At 35.5% G+C, this 24,525-nt stretch overlaps 3 protein-coding genes across 3 annotated transcripts; all 3 read right to left on the reverse strand.

Annotated features, from left to right (window-relative positions):
- Positions 1–336: 336 nt before the first annotated feature.
- LOC144216068 (olfactory receptor 10AG1-like) lies at positions 337–1,305 on the reverse strand. The gene has a single exon (XM_077745337.1). It carries the CDS (start codon positions 1,285–1,287, stop codon positions 337–339), a length of 951 nt encoding a protein of 316 aa, XP_077601463.1. The 5' UTR covers positions 1,288–1,305.
- A 5,652-nt stretch (positions 1,306–6,957) lies between these two features.
- On the reverse strand, positions 6,958–7,935 carry LOC144216067 (olfactory receptor 10AG1-like). The gene has a single exon (XM_077745336.1). The coding sequence runs from the start codon at positions 7,933–7,935 to the stop codon at positions 6,958–6,960; it is 978 nt and encodes a 325-aa protein (XP_077601462.1).
- A 12,379-nt stretch (positions 7,936–20,314) lies between these two features.
- Positions 20,315–21,280, reverse strand: LOC144216069 (olfactory receptor 10AG1-like; the record flags this gene model as incomplete). The annotated part of the gene is made up of 1 exon (XM_077745338.1): positions 20,315–21,280. A coding segment is annotated over one exon (966 nt), but the record flags the coding sequence as incomplete, so codon positions are not given.
- Between the last annotated feature and the right edge of the window lie 3,245 nt (positions 21,281–24,525).

Here is a 24,525-nt window from a genome sequence, read left to right on the forward strand (position 1 = left end):
TCATATAGTTTTTAGTGTAATGAAGCCAAAAATCGTGCCAGATAGAGTTCTATTTTATATGAGTTTTATTTATATTCTAATTTCATATGAAATCTGTGGTGCACATTACTATTTTATTCATGAGGTGGGATTCATCTTAAGGCTTGAAGCACTGAAGACAGTTAACTTGTCTGGTATGTATCCAAGTACAATAAATGGTAAGCTGGATACAATTTATTGTATCTAGAAGTATATCATAAGCTGGAGGAGGTTAATTCCTTAAAACGAATGTAGAGATTGGAAATGTTTCCCTGATACATGTGGGGCAAGCAACTAAAACATGGACAATTTAACTCATCACACCGTTTTTTTAGCTAATAGTTTTCTCAGTGCTGCAATCACATCCTTGTTCCTAAGACTGTATATCAGGGGATTAAACATTGGAGTCACTATGGTGTAGAAAAGAGAGAGTAGTTTGTCAATTCCTGGAGAATGATTGGATTTGGGCCTTAAGTAGGTAATGGATGCTGATCCGAAGAATAAAAACACAACCAACAGGTGGGAAGAACAAGTGGAGAAAGCTTTGGCCCTTCCCCTGGCTGTTGGCAACCTCAGGATGGTGGAAATAATTTTGCTGTAAGAAACAAGTATCAACATAAAAGGAAATGTGGCAAACAATATAGCTACTACGTAGACTGACATCTCATGTAGAAAGAGGTCCCCACAGGCTAGCTTGAGGATGGGGGGTATGTCACAGAAGAAGTGGTTAATTTGGTTAGAATTACAGAAACACAGAGAGAAAACTTGGCATGTTTGTCCTATCTGGACTGGGACTCCACCAATCCAGGAGGCAACGGCCAGTTGGATACACATCTTCTGGTCCATGACTAGAGGGTAGTGCAGAGGGTTACATATGGCCACGTAGCGGTCATAGGCCATCACTGTCAGGAGGAAACATTCAGTGGCTCCCAGCATAAGGAAGAAGTACATCTGGGAGGCACAGCCCAGCCTAGAAATGCTTCCATCCTGAGTCCAAAGGTTCAGCAGAATCCTAGGCACAGTGACGGACACATAACAGATTTCCAAAGAGGAGAGATTCGCCAGGAAAAAATACATGGGTTTCTGTAGTGCCTTGTCAAGTCTGGTTATTATTATTATGAGGCTATTTCCAGTTAAGATAATGACATAAATGATGGAAAACACTCCAAGTAGTAACCGTTGGATATTTGGAAAGTCAGAAAATCCCAATAGCACAAATTGCTTTCTGGTGGAAGTATTGTCATCTGCTTTCACCTCTTCACATTTCATCTGTGGGAATGATTTAATCAGAAGTACAGGTCACTCCAATTCCTTTGGCTCTTGGTTTCTTCTTATACATAAAGGATGGCATAATTCCCAAGTTTCCCAGTTCCTTCTAAAACAAATCTTTCAAAGTTAGTGCTCTAAAAGTGTGATGAGGTGTATTTTTATTATTATTAAATGCATATGTAAGAAAAAATTCCCTTTAATCTTTTTAAAACTATTTTAATGTTTTTATGTTATTTTTGAGAGACAGAATGTGAGTTGGGGAGAGGTAGAGAGAGAGGGAGACATGGAATCTGAAGCGGGCTCTGGGCTCTGAGCTGTAAGCACAGAGCCTAACTCAGAGCTCAAACTCATTGACTGCGAGATCGTGACCTGAGCCGAAGTTAGACCCCCAACCAACAGAGCCACCCAGGAGTCTCCCTGTTAGTCTTTTTTTTTTTCTGCTCTGAATTATCAATTTTTCTTTGTTTCTGAAGATAAGATATGTGATTGTTATTTTGCTCTCCATGTGAACATTCAAAATTGCAAAATCTGAATTCATAGTTAATTGTGACAATAATTCCATCCTTTCACTTATGCTTTTCTGTCAATCCTGTTTTCTATTATTATCAATTCAAAATTAACTTCATTGCACAAGTCAATATCTTGTTGTCCACCTAAATAAGTTTTATGAGTGGTATAGTTCATTTTTTAAAGTAATGGGTTTTTGTGGCTTAGCTTTGACATTCTGCATATTTAGGCCATTTAGGCCAAGAAAAACTTGATGAGCTGACCACTAAATATTAGGGGGTGTTATTTCATCTTTAAAAATGTGTGTTCAGTGTAAGATCCATGAAATCAGCAGTAATTTTTTTTCAGATTTTGCAGTGGGGAGAAAAGGAGGTCTAAGATGGTCTATGTGTCCAGAAGTACTCATAGGTAAGAGGCAGGTGCATCTAGCATTTTTGTTCAGTAAAGCAATCCCAGTTACAATGTATACCCCTCACACATTTGCACATCAAAGACATATCAAGCAAATCCATCTCTGAGATAGTCCTAAATTACCCATATCTTCAACAATTGCCATTAATCTGCTGACTCCTTTTAATCCACCCTGTCTTTTCCATGCACACATATGTGTCTGTGTTCTGCACATGAGTGTGTCAGGTTGAATTGCTCATCTTCATTATGTGCCTTTGTCATTTGTATAACTAGATTATAAGCTTCTTTTGATATTCTATACATTGTTCTATGTAATGCATAATATGTTCTGAAAAATGTGATTACTAACCTCTTGAATAAATTACAATGGAGTCAAATTGGTTGTTTCTTTGGAATAGTCTCTCTGGTGTGAACATAAGTTCCTACCCAAAATGCAGACTTCCCTTGCCTCTCTTCCTCCTGGGATATATAGATCAAGCATGTTTTCTGTGGGGGGTGTGTGTGTGTATGTGAATTATACTCTTTTCATTCAATCTTGTAGAAATAACAAATTGCTTCATTGTTTTCTGTATATCCTAGATAACTTCTGTGTAATGAACTAACTAATTTGAAAGCCAATAGAGACTAACTCAATGCAAAGAAAATATATACCTATAACCAAATTTTAATGGTATAAAATACGTACAATAGTCAAAATTTCCATTATAAAATGTAGACACAAATGGGACAGGAACCACAGTCCATGCGAAACCTGAGCATTCTAAGGATTTTGTGTGGCTGAGAAAAGGAAGATTAAATGATAATTTCTTTTACAATCTGCAATATTCTAAACTACATGTTAAAGTAATAAAGGTATGTAAGCCTTGCCTGCTATTATACAATTTTTTGATGTAAATTTGATTCCAGGGAATGTACAAATGCTATAAGTGAGTCTGTAAGATGGTCAGAAATTAGTAGCTGCTAGGTGACATAAAAGATTACACAGCCAGGTTTTGTTTTGTTTTGTTTTGTTTTTCCACTACACCATCCTACACTCCTTTAACCCTAAGCCATATTTTATTAACCTGTTTCATTCAACATAAAACCCAGCATTTGGACAGTTGTCCAAATTGTTTGTTGAATGAATCACTGCATCGTTCTAGATTAGCATGCATCACGCATCCACATGTGATGAGCTAACCATTGCTCTTCGAAACCGCCATTCTCTTCATTCTCTTTACTGGGTCTGCTCTTCATGTAAACTTTTCTCTCAATGGTTTCTCTACATTATTCTTTACTGTTTGGGTCGGGTAGGACATTTGAAAGCAAACTGCATCTAAGATGCCAGCAAGGAACAAGGAGAAGCAGCTACAAAAACATGATGATATCTACTGAAGCTTTCCTTCTTGGCCTCAACTTTTTTTTTTTTTGTAAAATGGAACAATAATTTTATAAGCATTTAATGGAATTCTTAGTGTAAAACCATTATAAAGTAAAAAAGAATTTAATAATATTTTATAATGATTAAAAGTAAATAATTATACAAATATTAACCAATTCATGTGTTTCTCTTTTTTTATGTTTTATTTATTTCTGAGAGAGAGAGAGAGAGAGAGAGAGAGAGAGANTTTCTCTCAATGGTTTCTCTACATTATTCTTTACTGTTTGGGTCGGGTAGGACATTTGAAAGCAAACTGCATCTAAGATGCCAGCAAGGAACAAGGAGAAGCAGCTACAAAAACATGATGATATCTACTGAAGCTTTCCTTCTTGGCCTCAACTTTTTTTTTTTTTGTAAAATGGAACAATAATTTTATAAGCATTTAATGGAATTCTTAGTGTAAAACCATTATAAAGTAAAAAAGAATTTAATAATATTTTATAATGATTAAAAGTAAATAATTATACAAATATTAACCAATTCATGTGTTTCTCTTTTTTTATGTTTTATTTATTTCTGAGAGAGAGAGAGAGAGAGAGAGCATAAGCAAGGGTGGGTCAGAGACAGAGGGAGACACGGAATCTGAAACAGGCTCCAGACTCTGAGCTGTCAGCAAAGAGCCTGACGCAGGGCGCGAACCCACAAACTGTCATATCATGACCTGAGCGGAAGTCAGAAGCTTAACCGACTGAGCCACCCAGGAATCCCCATGTTTAAACATAATCTTACCGAGGCACCTGGGCAACTTATTTGGTTAAGCATTTGACTCTTGATTTCAGCTCAGGTCATGATCTCATGGTTGTGATACTGAGCCCCACATGGGGCTCTGTGCTGAGCCTGGTGCCTGCAACCTGCTTGGGAAAATCCCTTTTTGTCTCTGGGTACCTTCTGGCTCACACTCTGTCTATCTGTCCTCTTTCTATCTGTTTTTCTGTCAAAATAAATAAAATAAACCTCTAAACATAACCCCACCAAAACACCTACCTCCAATTTTCCAGCATGGCTGCAGATTTTCTGACGTCTGTAAACCTTTAGCTGCTCTGTGTATACAGCTCAGAAAACACACACACACACACACACACACACACACACACACACACACACACAGAGAGTATNGAGTATTAATGCAGGTAAATGTAATCAACTTTGTTTTTAGTCATCTATTTCCTGTTTGGTTCTCTGGGCTTCCCACTGACGTAATCATTCTTCTTCTTCTTCTTCTTTTTTTTTTTTTAGATATAGAGATAGAGANAATTTGATGAATGCAATTCAGAAGGCTTTTTCCTTTAGAAATCTCTAAAGATAAAAATGAAAACATGCAGATATCTCTTTAGTATCTTCAGATTCATTTGTCATGTAACCCTACTCTTAACAAGCAAAGAATTGGATTATTAGGATGCAAACTCATTGTGACAATGTCCATTCACTATCTTGTTCCTTAGTTATGTATAATTAAATTTTCAGGAGATATGATTTTCAGATTTAATACATTCAAACTACTTAAATGCATGCTGTAACATAACTGTTTTAAATGTTGTCATCTAAGATGATAACGGTGATAAGTATGTTGATGATAATGCAAATGTCAATAATCTTTGGTATATTTCTCCATTTTGTTACAGAGTACTTTGTATTTTCTTTTACATTACAATAATGAGAGTCATGAAAGCAAACAGACTATCTGAAAAATTATTTTCAAAATAAACCACAGTAACAAAAACAAAAAAAGAATCCTTTTTAAATTTTCTTAAATAAGTATTCTTTGCTGATGCCCCCAAAATACAATTGTTAATAAGACAAAATTTCATGCTTACCTGTTTGGATTGAGGATAAATATAATGCTTACCTTTATTGACTGAAAATGAGACAGAATGAGAACTGTATTTTTGTCAGATAATTTACTTTTATTTGAAACTGAAGTCAGCCACTTTCTAAAATATGTTCTACTGTCACATCTAGTGCTCTTTAAGAAGGAATCATTCTTTACCCTTGGGATCAGCTCCTTTCCCATGTCACTTTCTAATTGAACTAAACCTTTCTGCCTGCCACTCAAGGAATTTGGTACAATAACCAGAAATATATCTGGCCATGCCACTCTTTCTCATGATCTCCCAGGTCCTGAGTTTGAGCCTCAGGTAGGGCTGTATGCTGACAGCATTGTGCCTGCTTGGGATTCTCTCCCCAGTCCCTCTGCCTCTCTCCCTGCTCACTTTGTCTTTCTCTGTCCCTCAAAATAAAGAAACTTAAAAAAAAATAAGTAGGGGATCCTGGGTGGCTCAGTTAAGCCACTGGCTTCAGCTCAGGTCATGATATTGCAGTTTATGGGTTTGGGCCCACATCAGGCACCGTGCTGACAGCTCAGAGCCTGGAGCCTACTTCGGATTCTGTGTCTTCCTTTCTCTCTGACCCTCCCCTGCTCATGCTCTGTCTCTCTCTGTCTCTCAAAAAATACATAAACATTAAAAAAGTTTTTTAAAATGAATAAAATGACAAAGTCACTAACAATGAGTCCTAGAGAAACATCTGCTTTTGATGTGAAGTGGTGATTTAAAAATGTTCATTCTTTCACTAAATATTATACATCAGAATATCCTATCAGGAATTAGGTCTGCTGAAAAATGGTATATTTTCTTGTTACTGATAATGAGATAAGTAATGCTATGTTTTATTATTCAGCTTCGATGATAGGAATATCAAAGCCCAGGGGGAAATACATCAATAAATAATAAAAATAATAATAGTAAGAAATCTGACAATTTTTTTCAGAATCACATTTTCCATCAATTCTTTGCTCATTAATTCTTTGAAAATATTGTACTTAGAGGTATTTAGATGGCTCAGTTTGTTAAGTTACTGACTCTCGGTCTCTCTCTCTCTCTCTCTCTCAAAATAAATAAATACATTTAAAAGGTGCTTTTCTCTTTAAGAAGTTATTTCTTGTAGAGTCATTGCTAGTTATGTGTATATTTATCTATTTAGTGTTCATTGTCAACTTGGGTCTTAAAATGACTATTACAATTCCATAGAAATTAATGACACGGGTTCCAATAAGTGATATAACAGTGTCAATATTACCATTAAGTGTATGATATCAGTCTGTCAAAAGTTCTTATTGAGAGAGGACAATAAAACACAATAAAACAAGAAAATAACCAATAGAATGATTTTATTTGATAACACTTACATAAGTGTATGACTTGATGCACTGTACAAGTTCTTTTTAATTTGGAAAAAAGTACAATTGTATAGACAGATACTAGAGTTTGGTATAAACATGTGTTGAAATTTCAGTACCAATATACAAGAAATTAATTCCTGAAAGTATAACATTTTTAATGAAATGCATTATTTACGAGCAATCTTCTCAATGCCATGATGACATCCTTGTTCCTCAGACTGTATATCAGGGGATTAAACATGGGAGTCACAATTGTGTAGAAAAGAGAAAGCACTTTGTCAATTCCTGCGGAGTGACTGTTTTTGGGTCTTAAGTAGGTGATAATGGCAGATCCAAAGAACAACACCACAATGATAAGATGAGATGAACAGGTGGAGAAGGCTTTGGCCCGACTTGTGGCTGAAGGCAGTTGAAGGACCATGGAGATGATTTTGCTATAGGAGATAAGTATCAACAGAAAGGGAATGGTGACAATCAACACAGCAACTGTGTAGACCAACATTTCACTCACAAATGTGTCCCCACAAGCAAGCTTGAGGATTGGGGGGATGTCACAGAAGAAGTGGTCAATTAAATTAGAGCCACAAAAGGACAGAGAGAAAATCTGGAATGTTTGCCCTATCTGGACTGGAATTCCACTGATCCAAGAGCCAGCCACCAGCTGGACACAAATCTTGTGGTTCATGACTAGAAGGTAGTGCAGAGGGTTACAGATGTCCATGTAGCGGTCATAGGCCATCACTGCTAGCAGGAAACACTCTGTGGCTCCCAACACAAGAATACAGCACATCTGTGTAGCACAGGCAACTAATGAAATTGTTCTTCTCTGGGTACACAGGTTCATAAGCATTCTGGGAAGAGTAACTGATACATAGCAGATTTCTAAAAAGGAAAAATTGCCAAGGAAATAGTACATAGGAGTCTGGAGAGCAGGATCCAATTTTGTTATTAGAAATATGATGCCATTGCTCATCACGATAATGATATAGATGATCGAGAACAATCCAAATAGAAGCCACTGGAGATGGGGAACATCAGCGAAGTCCAAGAGAACAAATTCTATTAATTCAGTTAGATTTCCTTCTGCTGTTTTTTCTTTGTGTTTCATCTGTGAAAGGTGTAAATTTAGCATGTACTTTTAGTTTACCTTAACAGATCAATACCTATTCTCTAAATTGCATTAGGGTATCTATATTGGTTTTCTTACCCATTGTAATTGTTTCTAATTTAATAATGTTACTATTTGTGTATTTCTCACTTTCTCAGTTTAGATCCAATGAATTATAAACCACCTTCAATTTCCTTGAAGATTATCCCATATACTTTCTGAATACAGCCCAGGGGAAACCAAACTATGCCCTGCTCAGCACAGACACTGGAAAAACTGGCAATCACTGAAGACAGATCTCCAGCTTTGCCATTTCATCCCACTTTTCCTTCCATTCCTTGACAATTCTATTGTTCTGAACTATGATTTTTCTCCACCACAATTCACTGGTACTATATCAGATTTTGTCTTCCTCATACATTTTCAACTGCCTGATTGAACACTCTCATTACCCTACAACACTTGTTGATTCTGATCATACATTTTCTTATTATACAATTCAAGTCATTGGGCAATTTACAAAAAAAGAGTATTTTCACGCATAGGGGAATACAACAGAAACCTTTTAGTAGGATACTAAGTGGGGAACATTAAGAGTGGAACAAGGTAGAAAGAGCAGAGGGTTTTATTCAGGAAATCTGCCTGGGAGTGTAGATAGAGATAGAAATAATCAAACGGCAAACCCTGGGCAAACAGGAATAGCATGAAGTGGATTCATTACCTGTGGGTATGTGAGTGGGCAGGGGGAGAAGTGATGTGATTCAGTGTGCTGCTTGCATCTCCACCGTCTGTTGTTCCACACAAACCACTTCAAGCAACAGTTTCTAAACTCACTTCTGCAGCCAAGAACACTGAGACTTACCAGTAATAGATAATTTGATCTTGTGCACATAGGTTTTGTGATTACAAGTCATTGCCTATTTTCTAATTGGACTTATGTTTGAATCCTAACTGATTTATTATCTGCGTGACGTTAAGCAACTGTTTAGATTTTTAAGACTTGCTTCCTTATTTGTGATAATTAAAAGAGATAATATTGGCAAAGTTATGTAACAATTTTATTCTGATTATTTATTAGTTATGGTTTTATAACTATATTCATGAATATGCTAAGAATATATTATATTCTTAAGTCTTTAGTCCCCAGGATTGTATCATATTGTTTAGAGAAATTGCCTTTATTAGAATTATTGAGTTACTTGTTGGTGATCACTGTTATTTTTTTCATTCTTTCCTTTCATCAGGGTCAGGACTACTAAGGTAAGGTGAGTGAGACGTCTTAGGTACAAAATTTAAGAGGCATTCACTCATTCTCAGGGCTGGTTCTGTGTTGCATAATCCAGGAAGTGAATCCTTAGATATTGCTCTCTGGAAACTCTTGGCTCAAGATGCCCTTAGCTTCTCCATACTGGCGAGGTTAGACGTTGTCCACCAAACATAGCATAATATAGTATCATGGATAAAAAAATACAGTCCAGTCAAGATGGACTGGATTTAAATTATGGCTCCAACACCTGCAAGCCGTGTGACCTCATTAGAGATGCTTTATCCCCTTGCCCTGTGGTTCATCCAACTCCACGATTGGCTAAATACTGCCCCAACACTCAGGATATTTATATTAATTAATTGATTTCACATATGTAAAACAACTTGAAGCCTCAAAAGTCTCTCTAAAGGCAGCAGTTATTACTGTTATTAAAAACTAAAATGATTTCTTCTGTGGTTCATTCATTTAAGGGTCCAACATAGGCTCAGGTCATGATCTCACCATAGTTGGTAAGTTCAAGCCCCATCTAGAACCCTGCTTCAGATTCTGTGTCTCCCTCTCTCTCTGCACTTCCACCATTCATGCTCTGTCTCTGTCTCTCAAAAATGAATAAACATTAAAAAAAATTAAAAACCCTAAAATTTATTCTTCTAAATTGTACTTTCTGTTCTAATCAGCATGAAATAAATTATCTAATTTACTTTCTCTGTGTATCACATGATTAATGTGGAAATGGAATGAGACCTTAAAGCAATGAACAGAATGTAATAAAAATATCAAGGTGTGAATTCTTGAATTCTCTGCCAATATTTATGTTTACATTATTGTCTCTGCTCAATGAAGCTAATGCTATGAGTGCATATCAACATTCAGCCAAAAGCATTGCAATTTGGCCAAATATCTTTCAAATGCATTTTCTTTCATTAATACTCTTGATTTGGGAAGTAAGGACTGTGTCTGTTTTCCCAGTTAGGATCAATATAGATCTTACAAAATGCTTTTATACCTATGATGGTGCTGAGTATTTGATTCTGAATTTAAGAAAAGCAGCAGATATGTTTTAAATAAAGTCATTATTCTTAAAGGGGAGAAACAGATTAATATACAAAAGAAAATATTCCAGACTTCATGTATCACTTTTACAAATGGCATATATTTAATGTAAACGTTTCATGCTTATTATTGGAGTAAAATTACATCTTGTGCTAAGTAAAATAAAATTTCTAATTATTCAAACCCAACATTTTGGTGATGATATCATCGATGCATAACATGAAATAGTAAGATTTGTGTATGTATTTCTTTTTTAAAAATATTTTTTAACACTTATTTATTTTTGAGACAGAGACAGAGCACAGCGAAGGGGAGGGGCAGAGAGAGACACACACACAAAATTCAAAGCAGGCTCCCGGCTCAGAGCTGTCAGCACAAAGCCCAACATGGGGCTTGAACTTACAGACCATGAGATCATGACCTGAGCTAAAGTCAGATGCTTAACTGACTGAGCCACCCAGTTGCCCTTGTGTATGTATTTCTTAAGAGTGGAACAAGGTGGAAAGAGCAGAGATTTGCTTTGGGTAATCTCATAAAATTATATACTCCTTTCTGGTAAATGTTTATGTTCTTATTGATAAAGGGAAATATAACTTAATGTTATTATATGGTTTTATTTAAATCCAAGCCTCTACTCTCTGAAAAACTCCAATGATTAAGGAAATGTATAACAACATTCCAATTGAGTTACATCTTGGAAACCAACCAAGCCTCCGCTATATTTCATATTTGTGTTTGATATAAATTGGCAACTTAAACTTTAATTTAAAAACAATATTGAATTTAAAACTCTTTTTCATTATTTTACAAATCCTTAACTGTCATTTCCTTAAAACAAATGTTCTTTGGATTCCCCAGTGGTTATAACATTGTTTCATGGATTGTTTTGTTTTACATCTCTTATTACAATATCAGGTTGAATACATAAATATGACAATTATTTCTTACAGTGTGTTTGCTCAAAATGAAGTTTCCTATAATATTGTCTATACCTAGAAAAAATACTTCAATTATTACAGTTTTTAGTATTTCAAAGTGACTTAATACCATTATTTATCATTACTTCATTATAAATTTTATTAATAGAATCAGAAATATAATCACTCTAATGAAATGACATATTTGCTACTTTGTTAAATACTAATTTTACATTTAAAAATAGATTCTAAAGCCTAATATCAGTATAAATTCATTTATATTTACCATTTTTATTTGGGATGTTGCTGATTTTTTTCACTATAGAGGTAATGATTCAACTCAATTGCTGTAGTCGAAAATCACTTGTTTCATCAAACATACTCAAGTCACCTTTATAATATTCTGTGATTTCTAAATACAAACTGCTTTTTAAATAAAAGTAGTTAATTTTACCCCAGGGATCTCTTCCACCTGGCTAATTGACATTTCTAATTAGAAGCATCACTTTATCACTCTCTGATTTGTTATATTTATTTTTTCCACAAAGCTCTTAGTCTCCCCAGAATACGTTCTTTTCAACCCCTCCGTGGAATAGAGTGTAAAGCACATCTTATTACTTAGACATGAACAGGGTGCTGAGCATTACTATCTGAGACCATCCAAAATTGAAACACACCCAATTCTTACTTGATTCACTATGAAATCTTTGAATGGAGCTTCTGTTCCTATTAGATTGAGATCTTGAACTTATTTTTCTTATGTTCTCCTGTAGAATAGGTTCCTTGATCACTACTTAGAGGCTGGCCTATGTAATCATTGTATTAAGTGTTCTGACGACAAGTGTCATATACAAAACTACAATAATATTGGCTTCTTCATGGCCGCCTTCCAATGTGAGATTTAGTTGTTTAATGCATTACACATGGTTAAAAAAAATTGGGGAGAATTTTTTCCTTTCTTTTGAGGAATATCCCTCACTGTTTTTTCCCAATTTCATGTTACATTTTCAAAGTGTGAATATTTCCGAGCCTTACTTGGAATAAAATGCAAATCTGAAATAAGTCCAGCTAAGATAATGGGAAAGGCTCTGAGCAAATGGTCTGTGAATTCTAAGCTTCAATTCTGGGAAAGACAATTTTCTATTTTTCAGAATCTTGGCTTGGGATCAATTCTTATGTCAAAAAGAGGATATTGCTTTCTGTCGTTTAGTAAATAGTGATTTCTAGGGGTTTATGATTAGGAAGACAAAATATTTCTGAGATAGGAAACTCCTACACCAATGTGATAGCAAGGAGTGATTAGGGAAGATAAGCAGGTGCCCAAGGTCATGGAAGAGAATGTACAGGGGAGCCAGATGTGACAGAGCTCGGCAAGGGAGTGAGAGGTGAACCAGGCTGGAGTTCCTGAGGATGCACATCCAAGAAGCATCTGCTGAGGACTTCAAAGCCTCATCACCAGCAAGGTGGAGTACTAGGCGTGGGTAGAGAGATCCTATGGCTTTGAGTAGAATCTTGATAAAAAAAAATACTCAAATGCAAGTGATAATTTGTTCTTCATTAAGACAGTCTACCAAATTGGCCAAATATGGACATATAAAATAAATGTTCTTGGGACAACTGGGCAGCCATAGAGGAAAACGGATTAACTTTTGTCAAAAGCACATTACTGCAAGAAAACTCCCAATGCTAACCCAGGTTCAAATATTTCAGAGAGTGATGTGAGGTGAGCATTCTAAGTAAAAGGTCTTATGTTTTGGAGTAATGAAAGTTCATGACTCAAACTCTAAACTGTAGGACACAAAAACTTGTTAGTTCTGCTTGATGGATAGATGCCTTAATTATGATATAATGTCCTTTTTCATCTCTTGTTACCATTTTTAGTTTAAAATATAGTTTGTCTGATATAAATATACTTACTCTACCTTTCTTTGTCTTCAAGTAGCATGATAGGTGGTTCTCCATCCACTCACTTTCAATCTGAAGGTGTTCTTAGATCTAAAATGAATCTCTTACAGACAGCATATAGTTGTATCTTGGATTTTATCCATTCTGACAACCAGCCTTTGGACTGGGACACTTAGTCTTTTTACATTCAGAGTGACTATTGAAAGATATGGATTTAGTGTCACTGTGTTGTCTGTAGGTTTCATGTTTGCAGTGATGTCTCTAGACCTTTTTAGTCTTTGAAGCATTCCAGTCACTGAACCACCTTAGGATCTGCAGGGCTAGTTTAGTGGTCATGAACTCTTTGAGTTTTTGTTTGTCCGGGAAAGCCTTTATCTCTCCTTCTGTTTTGAATGACAGCCTTGCTGTATAAAGGATTCTCGGCTACATGTTTTTCCTATTCAGCCCATCAAATATTTCCTGCCAAATTTCCCTTCTGGCTTTCCAAGTTTCAGTGGACAGGTCTGCTACTACCCTTGTGTGTCTACCCTTGTATATTAAGGCTCTTGTTTCCCTAGCTGCTTTCAGAACGCTCTCTTTATCTTTGTATTTTGCCAGTTTTACTATGAGACTATGGGGAAGACCTATTCTTATTGATTCTGAATGGGGTTCTCTGTGCCCCCTGGATTTGGATGTCTGCTTCTTCCCCAGATTAGGGAAGTTTTTAACTACAATTTTTTTCAAGTAAAGCTTCTGTCCCTTTCTCTCTCTCTCTTCTACTGGAATTCCTATTATACAAATATTATTACATTTCATTGAACCACTTAGTTCTCTAATTCTCCCCTCATGTGCTAGTATTTTCTTATCTCTCTTTTTTGTGGCTTCATCATTTTTATCTTCAATTTCACTTATTCTCCCCTCTACTTCCTTCATCCTTGCTGTCACTGTACCTAGTTTATTTTGCATCTCATTTACAGCATTTCTTAATTACTCATGACTATTTCTTAGTTCCCAGTTGCAGGTCTAGGTTCAATATTTGCAAATCAATCAATGTAATACGTCATATTAATTGAAGACAGGAAAAGAACCATATGATCCTATCAGTATATGCAGATAAAGCATTTGACCAAATATAGCTTCCTTTATTAATAAAAACCCTCAAGAAACTCAGGATATAAGGAACATAGCTTACCATCATAAAAGTCATATATGAAAGGCCCACAGCTAATATCATCCTCAATAGGGAAAAACTGAAAGCTTTCCCCCTGAGATCAGTAAGACAAGAAGGATGTCCACTCTCACCACTGTTGTTTACCATAGGGATGGAAGTCCTAGCCTTAGCAATCAGACCACAGAATGAAACAAAAGGCATCCAAAGAGGCAAAGAAGTCAAACTTTCACTTTTTGCAGAAAACATGATACTCTACATGGAAAACCCAAAAGACTCCACCAAAAATCTATTAGAACTGATACATTAATTCCACAAAGTCATAGGATATAAAATCAATGTACAGAAATTGGTTGCATTTCTATACACCAATTGTGAAGCAACAAAAAGAGAAAACAATAAATCAATATTATTTACAATCGCACCAAGAACCATAAAATACCTAGGAATCAACATAATGAAAGATGTAAAAGATCTGTATGTTGAAATTTATAGAAAACCTATGAAAGAAGTTGAAGACACAAAGAAATGGAAAAACTTTCCATGCTCATGGAGTGGAAGAACAAATATTGTTAAAATGTCCATACTACCCAAAGCGATCTACACATTCAATGCAATCCCAAAGGAAATTGCACCCGGATTCATGTCAGAGCTAGAACAAACAATCCTACAATTTTTATGGAACCACAAAAGACAACAAATAGCCAAAGTAATGTTGAAAAAGAAAACCAAAGCAGGAGACATCATTATCCCAGATTTTACCCTCTACTACAAAGCTGTAATCATCAAGACTGTATGATATTGGCTCAAAAACAGACACATAGACCAAAGGAATAGAAAAGAGAACCCAGAATTGCCCCCCCCCCAAAGTGTATGGCCAAATAATCTTTGAAAAGGCAGGAAAGAATGGAAAAAAGACAGCCTCTTTAACAGATGGTGCTGGGAGTACTGGACAGCAACATGAAGAAGAATGAAACTGGATCACTTTCTTACACCATACACAAAAATAACTCAAAATGGATGAAAGACCTAAATGTGAGACAGGAAACCATCAAAACACTAGAAGGGAAAATATGCAACAATTTCTTTGACCTTAGCCATAACAATTTCTTTCTCAACACATCTCTGAAGTCAAGGGAAATAAATGCAAAAGCAAACTATTTGGGCCTTATCAAGATAGAAACCTTCTTCACAGAAAAAAAAAAAAACCAATCAGCAAAACTAAAAGGCAACTGTCAGAATGGGAGAAGATATTTGCAAATGACATATTGGATACAGGGTTAGTATTCAAACAACTCTATTAAGAACTTACCAAACTCAACACCTGAGAAACAAATCATCCAGTGAAGAAATGGGCAGAAGACATGGATAGACACTTTTCCAAAGAAGACATTCAGACTTCACTCATAATCCAGGAAGTACAAATCAAAACCAGATTGAGATACTACCTCACACCAGTCAGAGTGGCTAAAATTAACAGCTCAGGGAAAATCATGCTGGTGAAGATATGGATAAATGGGAACTGCCTTGCACTAATAGTCGCAACACTGTATAATAGCTAACTTGATTATAACATATATTTAAAATTAGTTAATTAATTAACTATAAAACATTTAAAAAATAATGGGCTTCCTAAATATTGTCTTTTAACCTTAACTAAAACGTTATGTAGAATATGATTATGGCTGTTTTTATGCAATATGCTTCATCAGTATTGTATATAATTGTGTTTTATTCATTTTTATCACCCTCTGGTTTTCTGCTGGGTTAAGAATCACAATCATTTCTCAATATAATTTGATAACAATTTGCTATTATGAATGGTGCAAAGATGAGCATTCTTTTTTTTAAGTTTATTTATTTTTGAGTGAGAGTGAGAGCACAAGATGGGGGAGGGGAGAGAAGAAGATTGAGACACAGAATCCAAAGCAGGCTCCAGGCTCTGCTGATGGGGGGTTCAAACCCACAAACCATGAGATCATGACCTGCCCTGAAGTCAGACGTGTAACTGACTGAACCACCTAGGTGTCCCAAGGGTGAGAATTCTTGGAGATGTCCCCTGGCACACATATGGCTGGATTTTTGCTGGTACACACCTAGGTGTAAAATTCTCTAGATCACATTTTTTAGCTATCTGTTAAAGTAGTGTACCAATTCACATCTAAGCATTGGGTGACAGCTCCTTTTGCTTCACATATTTTACACATGGGATATGGTTGGCTTTTTTTTTTTTTTGTCTTTTTGATGGGAGTGTCATGGTGATATTGTTATCTTAATAAGAAATACACATCGATTTCTGCCTCTGACTACTGACACAGGCCTCCTGGAAATCCTGTACTTTCTTAAGTGATAAGTTCACTTGGAACATCTTTTGTTCTACTCTTTGGTCTTTGATCTTGGTTACTGATATGGTACTCCTGTAACTCTTAAGATTTCCTGGGTGGTGGCTGTGTCTTTTGTTCTAATGAGGAGACTTAGGGTGTACTTGTAGATGGCTTCTGGATAAGGACTGATCACCAGAAAGACCAAGGCATGATTAGAAGCTGAGCATTTTTAGCTTTCTTTACCTCCATTTTGTTGAGAAGGGAGAGAGGCTGAACTAGAGTTAATGGCCCAGCAGGACTACATGAAGCCTCTAAACATCTCCAAAGCTTGGGATTAGAAATATTCCAGGTAGATGAACTCATTCATGTACCAGGAAAGTGACATATCCCAGTATATGGGAACAGAAATTCCTCCACTCCAGAACCTCCCAGAATTTGCCCCAATATATACATCTCTTCATCTGGCTGTTCATCTCTATCCTTTATCATATTATTTAATAACTGGAAAAAGTAAATACTTCTTTGAGCCACTCTAGCAATTTAATTGCACCCTTGGAGGGGGTCATGGGAACTTCCCCTCTATAGCTTGTTGTGCGGGAAAACCTCCACCTATCTGGAGACTGGAAGTGTCAGAAGTGAAGCATGCTCTGTGAGGAATAAAGGATATTCCCAGGGAAGAAATAACACAGTAGGAAGAATGGAGGAAAAGACTGAATTTTTCAAAAAATTTCTAGATCTCATTTGGTTTTCATTTGCATTATTCTGGTTACTAAGGAGCCATTTTTGTTTTTCTTTCCCCCACCTCTCAGTTATTTGGATTATCCTCTTTTGTGAAAGAGCTCCTTACATTTCTTTTCTTTGTTTTGTTTTGTTTTTTTCATTTTTAATACTTCCTTATATGAAGTATTTGAACCCTTTGTATTGAAAAGAGTTCTCTCTGAATGGACCCTTGGATGAAGAGTTCTTCAAAATGCAGTTCAAAAGCAATGTTTCCCACTATGGCTGCTAATTTTATTAAAATATTTTTCTCACCCAAGGTCATGAAGATAATATACAAAACCTTTGAAGATAAAATACATTACCTTGAAAACATCATTTTATTGCATTTCATATGCAGTTTTACAAAGTATCTAGATTTTTTTCATAAATGACATGAAGTAAAGGTCAATTTCTCTCTTCCTTCTGTCCACATATCCATTTATATCAATACAGTTTATTTAAAGACCATCTTTTCTATACTATTCTGTATTATAAACTTTTACATGTTCAAATGTGTCCATATTCTATGGTCACCAACAAATATTCTTTAAAAGCTTTCCATATATAATAGTCTTGACTAGTTGATTTTTCAACTAGTATTTGTCAATTTTGAGAGAGAGAGTGAGAGAGAGAGATGGAGTGCACATGTGAACAAGCAAGCAGAAGAGGGGCAGAGGGAGAGAGATGAATTTCAAGCAAGCTATGAGCCAGCACAGAGCCTGATGTGGGACTTGATCTCACAAACTATAAGATATGACCTGAACCAAGATCGAGTCAGATGCTTAACTGACATATTAAAACATATAGCTATTAGACAGTGACCCAAATTATCAGACCGCGAAGTGTTAATTCTACATTTTCAGTTCTCTGGGGTGCCTGGGTGGTACCTTATTAACCCTAAGAGAAAATGAACACATGCATTGTTTACTCTAGTTTGATTTTGGAAAGATTCTGTGGAGTCTGATAAATTTCAAAAAAAAAATTAACATTTATTTTATTACAATTAAGTTTGAAAGGATTTATCTTAATTTATTTCAGGTAAGCCTTATTTAATAAGAGATTTAATTTCCAATATTTTCTGTGTCTTGTTAAGTATTTAAATTTTTGCTTTTTTCTTCTGTTATTTTTTAATTTGTAGATTATCATTTCCGGAAAATAAGTACGATCACCTTTATGTATATTTTTGGTACTGAAAGAGAGACATGTCCAATTTATAAATTTACCACTTAAATAAATCTGATAATCATGTACATTCTTTTTAAGTTTAATTTATAAAAATCCAAAAATTCCTTTTGTCAATATTTGTATAATTTTTAGTCTATATTAACTCTCTGATTTGTCAAATCCTGAGAATCCTTTTATTAATTCTACACTCATTGACATTTTCTCTTTCCTTCCCTTTTGGTTTTAAAGATTATCATCAGTGCATATTCACTGACAGGCATTTATTTTAATTATGTCCACTTTTATAATCTTAAATGTGCACAATTTTGTGCCTATTGTTAAATCCTTGTTAAAGGTCTTTTAGTTTTAGTTTTTAGTTTTTAATTTGCTTTTTAAAAAGTTTATTTATTTACTCTGAGAGAAAGAGACAGCAGGGGAAGGGGAGAGAGAAAGACAAGCAGGCTCCACACTGTCAGCATGGACACCAACATGGGGCTCGAACTCAGAAGCCTTGACATCCTGACCTGAGCCAAATCTAGAATCAGAAATAACCCAGTGAGCCACCCAGGCACCCCAAGGCCTCTTAGTTAGTTTTATAAGAAAATACTCTAAATATTATATATCATGAATCCTTTTATCTTTATTTTTAATTTTTTTAATGTTTATCTAATTTTGAAATAGAGAGACAGACCTTGAGTGGGGGATGGGTAGAGAGAGAGGGAGACACAAATTACCAAGCAGGCTACAGGCTCTGAGCTGTGAGCACAGAGCCCAAACCCAGGAGCACCGAGATCATGACCTGAGTTGAAGTCAGACATTCAAACAATTGAGCCACCCAGGGGCCCATCCTGATTCCCTTTAGTTCATAAGAAAAATCTGTTGTTTTTTTCCTTTTCTTTTTTGTTTCATGTTCTATTTAAATCCCAGTTAGTTAACATACAGTGTACTATTAGTTTCAGTGATGCATCGCTTACATATCAAAAATAAAAGATGATTTGGCAGATATTTAAATTTCTCTGCTAGATGCTAAATGCACTATAAGATACTTGGCAACAATAAGAAAGGGAGTAATGCAAGAATTTTCTTTACTATGAACTTTTATGTTTTCTGACTAAAAAGTTATTATTTCTTATAACTTAAATGATGCATTCCCTTTGTAATAAATCCAAACTACAAATAAAAATCTAATAAAAACTCAGAAATCATTAGAAATCCTACCAATGCCAGGAAGCCAATATTTTCTTCTATTCCACATCCTCCTTGATACTAAGTGGGCTAATGTGCATAACGCTCACTACCACTTGCACATATAATTTGTTGTATGAGATGATGAAATGCTAACCTTGTCTGTTTTAAAAAATACTTACATTTTATACATACATTTATTTTCTTTCTCACATGTAAGGAAAGCTTGGAATGTCTTCAGTGAAGGAGCTCTAGAATATTGTCTTGAGAGGCTGTGCTGTATTATACAGCGTTGATGTACTCCAGTGTCTTAATATGTTCCAACTGAGAGCACCTTTCCTTTGCTTCCTGCTTCCTTTTGAACTATGAATAAACCTGTACTAAACACTCTTGAGCAAACATGTTTGCTCAATATTGTTAAACAAACACAGGTATTAGATTATAGATTATAAATTAGGTTATTTTTATAAATTAGCTTGTTGCAATTGAAATAATTCGTGCTTTGATTTGTCAGAAGCTCTTAACTGAATCATAGGAAAGGAAGGTTCCTTAACATGATGTGAGGTTGCTATGATGATATTAATGTACATTGTTGAGTAACGAAACAAGAAGATATTTTTCTCTGTTGTCTCTACATGACAAACATATAAGCAAATTCTTTCTGCAATATCAGGTATTTGAGTCATATTATTACCTTTGTTAGTAGTTTTCTCAGTGCAGCCATGATGTCTTTGTTCCTCAGAGTGTAGATAATGGGATTCAATGTTGGGATCAAAACGGTGAAGAAAAGAGAGATCAATTTCCCAGCTCCTTCAGATTGCTTTGACTTCAGTTGTGTATAATTGATGGTAGCCATTCCATAGAATAAGACTACAACAACCAGGTGAGAAGAACAGGTGGCGAAGGCTTTAGCCCTCCCTTTGGCTGAAGACAATTTCCGAATGCTGCAGATGATTTTGCCATAGGAGACCACAATTAACAGAAATGGAAGCATGACAATTACCACTGCAACTACATAGACCACTAATTCATTCACAAATGTGTCCCCACAAGCTAGCTTGAGTATTGGGGGGATGTCACAGAAGAAATGATTGATTATGTTAGACCCACAAAAGGGCAGAGAGAAAATCTGGCATGTTTGCCCAATTACAAATGGAATGTCACTGACCCAGGAGATAGTCACCAGCTGGACACACTTCCTGGGGTTCATGATTAGAGGGTAGTGCAGAGGGTTACAAATGGCCACGTAGCGGTCATAGGCCATCACTGTCAGCAGAAGACACTCTAAGCTTCCAAATGTGAGGAAAAAAAACATTTGTGCCACACAGGCAAAGAAAGAAATAGTTCCTTTCTGGGTCGATAGGTCCATAAGCATTCTGGGCATGGTGACTGTTACATAACAGATTTCTAAGAAGGAGAAATTGCTAAGAAAAAAATACATAGGGGTCTGGAGAGCAGAGTCAATTCTTGTTATCAATATAATGATGCTATTGCACATCAGGATAGTTAGGTAGATGACTAAAAATATCCCAAAAAGAACCCAGTGGAGATTAGGAATATCAGAAAACCCCAAGAGAACAAATTCCACTAGTGTGGTAATGTTGGAAATTTCTGTTTTAATTGATTCTCCATCTGCAGACATAGTAAAATAAAGACAGTTAATCCATTAACAATTTTAAACCACATTTTTCTCTCCTGTTAACTGAAACAGATGCATTAATATATTTATTTAATTTTTTTTGTTATTTCTAGCACTGCTTGGCTCTTTTTCTAGGAAAAGATATGTGAAATCTCAAAAATGAACTTAAAATCACTTAAAATCAATTCAGGAACGAAAATACAAATATATTTTAAACTTGCATATACTAATCGTAGAGGTAATGAGAAGTATGCATTGATACTTATAGCATATTGTGCAGGAGTAATATGTAGTTATTGCACCCCTATTACGAATGAATTACAATACAGGCTTTTTCTATTGTTTTTGTCTGGGTTCATTTATTGTGTATGTATTCCATCTTCTTTCTAATCAAATATTTTCCCTTAAAATGTTGTTTAATTCTTATTCAAGAAGAGTTTTAAGTCATCCCATTTATCTTCCAATGAGAATCAATTTCTTAAACCAACCCTTTGTTCCTGAGAGAATAAATACATGTAACTTTATTGTTCGACTTAATGTACTTCTCCCATCACTCCTGCTAAATATTGAAATCATTAATCCTATCACATCAGTAACTTTCCTTATTAACACATCTTATGCAATGCATGATAAATATCACTCAACCTTTAATTCAATCTAGAAAAATAACCCATTCATCACACTATTTTCTATATATTCCTTTTTATCTATGTAAGATTCCATAATGCACTGTGATATAATTTGCCTTACTTTACTTAATATTCTCATCTAATATCAATCAGTCAACAATGTTTAACAATTCTAGTATACTTTATACAGGTTTGGTCTCCAACTTTCCAAAAAAAGTATGTTTCCCTACTTCATCAAGTCTATATTCAAACTAGTTTTCAAAATGACCTTAAGTGAATCATTTTTATTATAAGTATCATTATTGTTATTTGACATATATTTGATTTTACTTTACTTTATCTTTAGGAAAATTATGAATTATATGGATTATGTTAAGTAGTGTAGGGGTCCAGGGCAGGCTGCCTCAAAACATACCACAATGGTATAATGATTATTTTGTATTAAAGTTCCTAAAGAATCATTTGTATGGAACCACAAAAAACCCAAAATAGCCAAAGTAATGTTGAAAAGGAAAAACCAAAGCAGGAGGCATCAAAATCCCAGAGTTTAGCCTTTCCTCCAAAGTTGTAATCATCAAAACAGTATGGTATTGGCACAAATACAGAAACATAGACCAGTGGAGTAGAATAGAGAACCCAGAAATGGATCCACAAATGTATGGACAACTTATATTGGACAAAGCAGGAAAGAGTGTCCAGTGGAAAAAAGACAGCCTCTTTAACAGATGGTGCTGGGAGAACTGGACAGCAACATGCAGAAGAATGAAACTGGATTACTTTCTTACACCACGCACAAAAATAAACTCAGAATGAATGAAAGACCTAAATGTGAGACAGGAAATCATCAGAACACTAGAGGAGAAAACAGGCAACAACCTCTTTGACCTCAACCGTAGCAACTTCTTACACATGTCTCCAAAGGCAAGGGAAATAAAAGCAAAAATAAACTATAGGGACCTCTTCAAAATACAATGCTTGTAAACTGCAAAGGAAACGATCAACACAAGTAGAAGTCAACTAACAGAATGTGAAAAGATATTTGCAACTGACATATCAGATAAAGGCTTAGTATCCAAAATCTATAAAGAATTTACCAAACTTAACACCTGAAAAACAAATAATCCAGTGAATAAATGGACAGAAGACATGAATAGACACTTTTCCAAAGAAGACATCCAGATGGTCAACAGACACATGAAAATATGTTCAATATCACTCATCATCTGGGAAATACCAATCAAATCCACATTGAGATACCACTTCACACTAGTCAGAGTGGCTAAAATGAACAACTGAGGAAACAACAGATGCTGGCAAGGATGTGGAAAAATGGGAACTTTCTTGTACTGTTGGTGGGAATGCAAACTGGTGTAGCCCTTCTGGAAAACAGTGTGGAGGTTCCTCAAAAATTAAAAGTAGAACTACCTTACAACCCAGAAATATCACTACTAGGATTTTATCCAAAGGATACAGAAGTGCTGATTCATAGAGACACATGTATCCCAATGTTTAAGCAATGATTTCAACAATAGCCAAATGATGGAAACAGCTTAAATGTCCATCAACTGATGAATGGAAAAGAAGATATGGTTTATATATACAATGGAATACTATTTGGTGATGAGAAAGAATGAAATCTTGCCATTTGCAGTAATGTGCATGAAACTGGAGGGTATTATGCTAAATGAAATGTCAGTTAGAGAAAGATATATGTTTTCACTCATATGTGCAACAACAACAACAAAAAAACGTGGGGAAAGGGAAGGGGAAAAACTGGTTACAAACAGAGAGGGAGGGAGGCAAAGCATGAGACTATTCAATACAGAGAACAAACTGAAGTGTGTTGGTGGTTGCAGGTTAGAGACAGGAAAATGGGTGATGGGCTTTGAGGAGGGCACTAGTTGGGATGAGCATTGGGTATTGCATTTAAATGGATCATGGGAATCTACCCCAAAAAACTAAGAGCACACTGTATACACTGTATGTTAGCCAAGTTGACAATAAATTATATTAAGGAAGAAGAGGAAGAGGAAGAAGAAGAATAAGAAGAAGAAGAAGAAGAAGAATAAGAAGAAGAAGAGGAAGAAGTAGAAGAAGGAAGAAGGAAGAAGAACAAGAAGAACAAGAAGGAGAAGAAGAAATCAGTCAGTGCAAGAAGAACACTCTGACAGTCCGTGTTTTGTCTCCAGAAGCAGGAAATAAATTTCCAGTGTGAAAGTTACCCTCTTTGTACCAGAAGATAGAGAGACGTTCTTATCATCAAAAATAGAGAATTCAGGGTGGAATAAAACTGTTTGAACAAACCTTGTACCTTTTTAAAATTTTACTACCCTAACCTAAATTCTGTTTGGAATTCCTTTGCCCAAAATGTATAAAAAAATGGGGTGCCTGTGTGGCTCCGTTGGCTAAGCAACCAGCTCTTGGTTTCAGCTCAGGTCATGATTTTATATTTTTGTTGTAAGCTTCTTTCAGCATGGAGCTTGCTTGAGATTCTGTCTCTCCCCACTGTTTCTGCCCCTCTGATGCTTGTGTGTGCTCTCTCATTCTCTCTCACTCACTCTTTCTCTTTCAAAATATATAAAAACAAAACATTCAAAAACATACAAAAGCAACATTACATGCCTT

This window comes from Crocuta crocuta, unplaced genomic scaffold (assembly GCF_008692635.1).
Source record: "Crocuta crocuta isolate KB4526 unplaced genomic scaffold, BGI_CrCroc_1.0 scaffold880, whole genome shotgun sequence".
Taxonomy (NCBI): domain Eukaryota; kingdom Metazoa; phylum Chordata; class Mammalia; order Carnivora; family Hyaenidae; genus Crocuta; species Crocuta crocuta.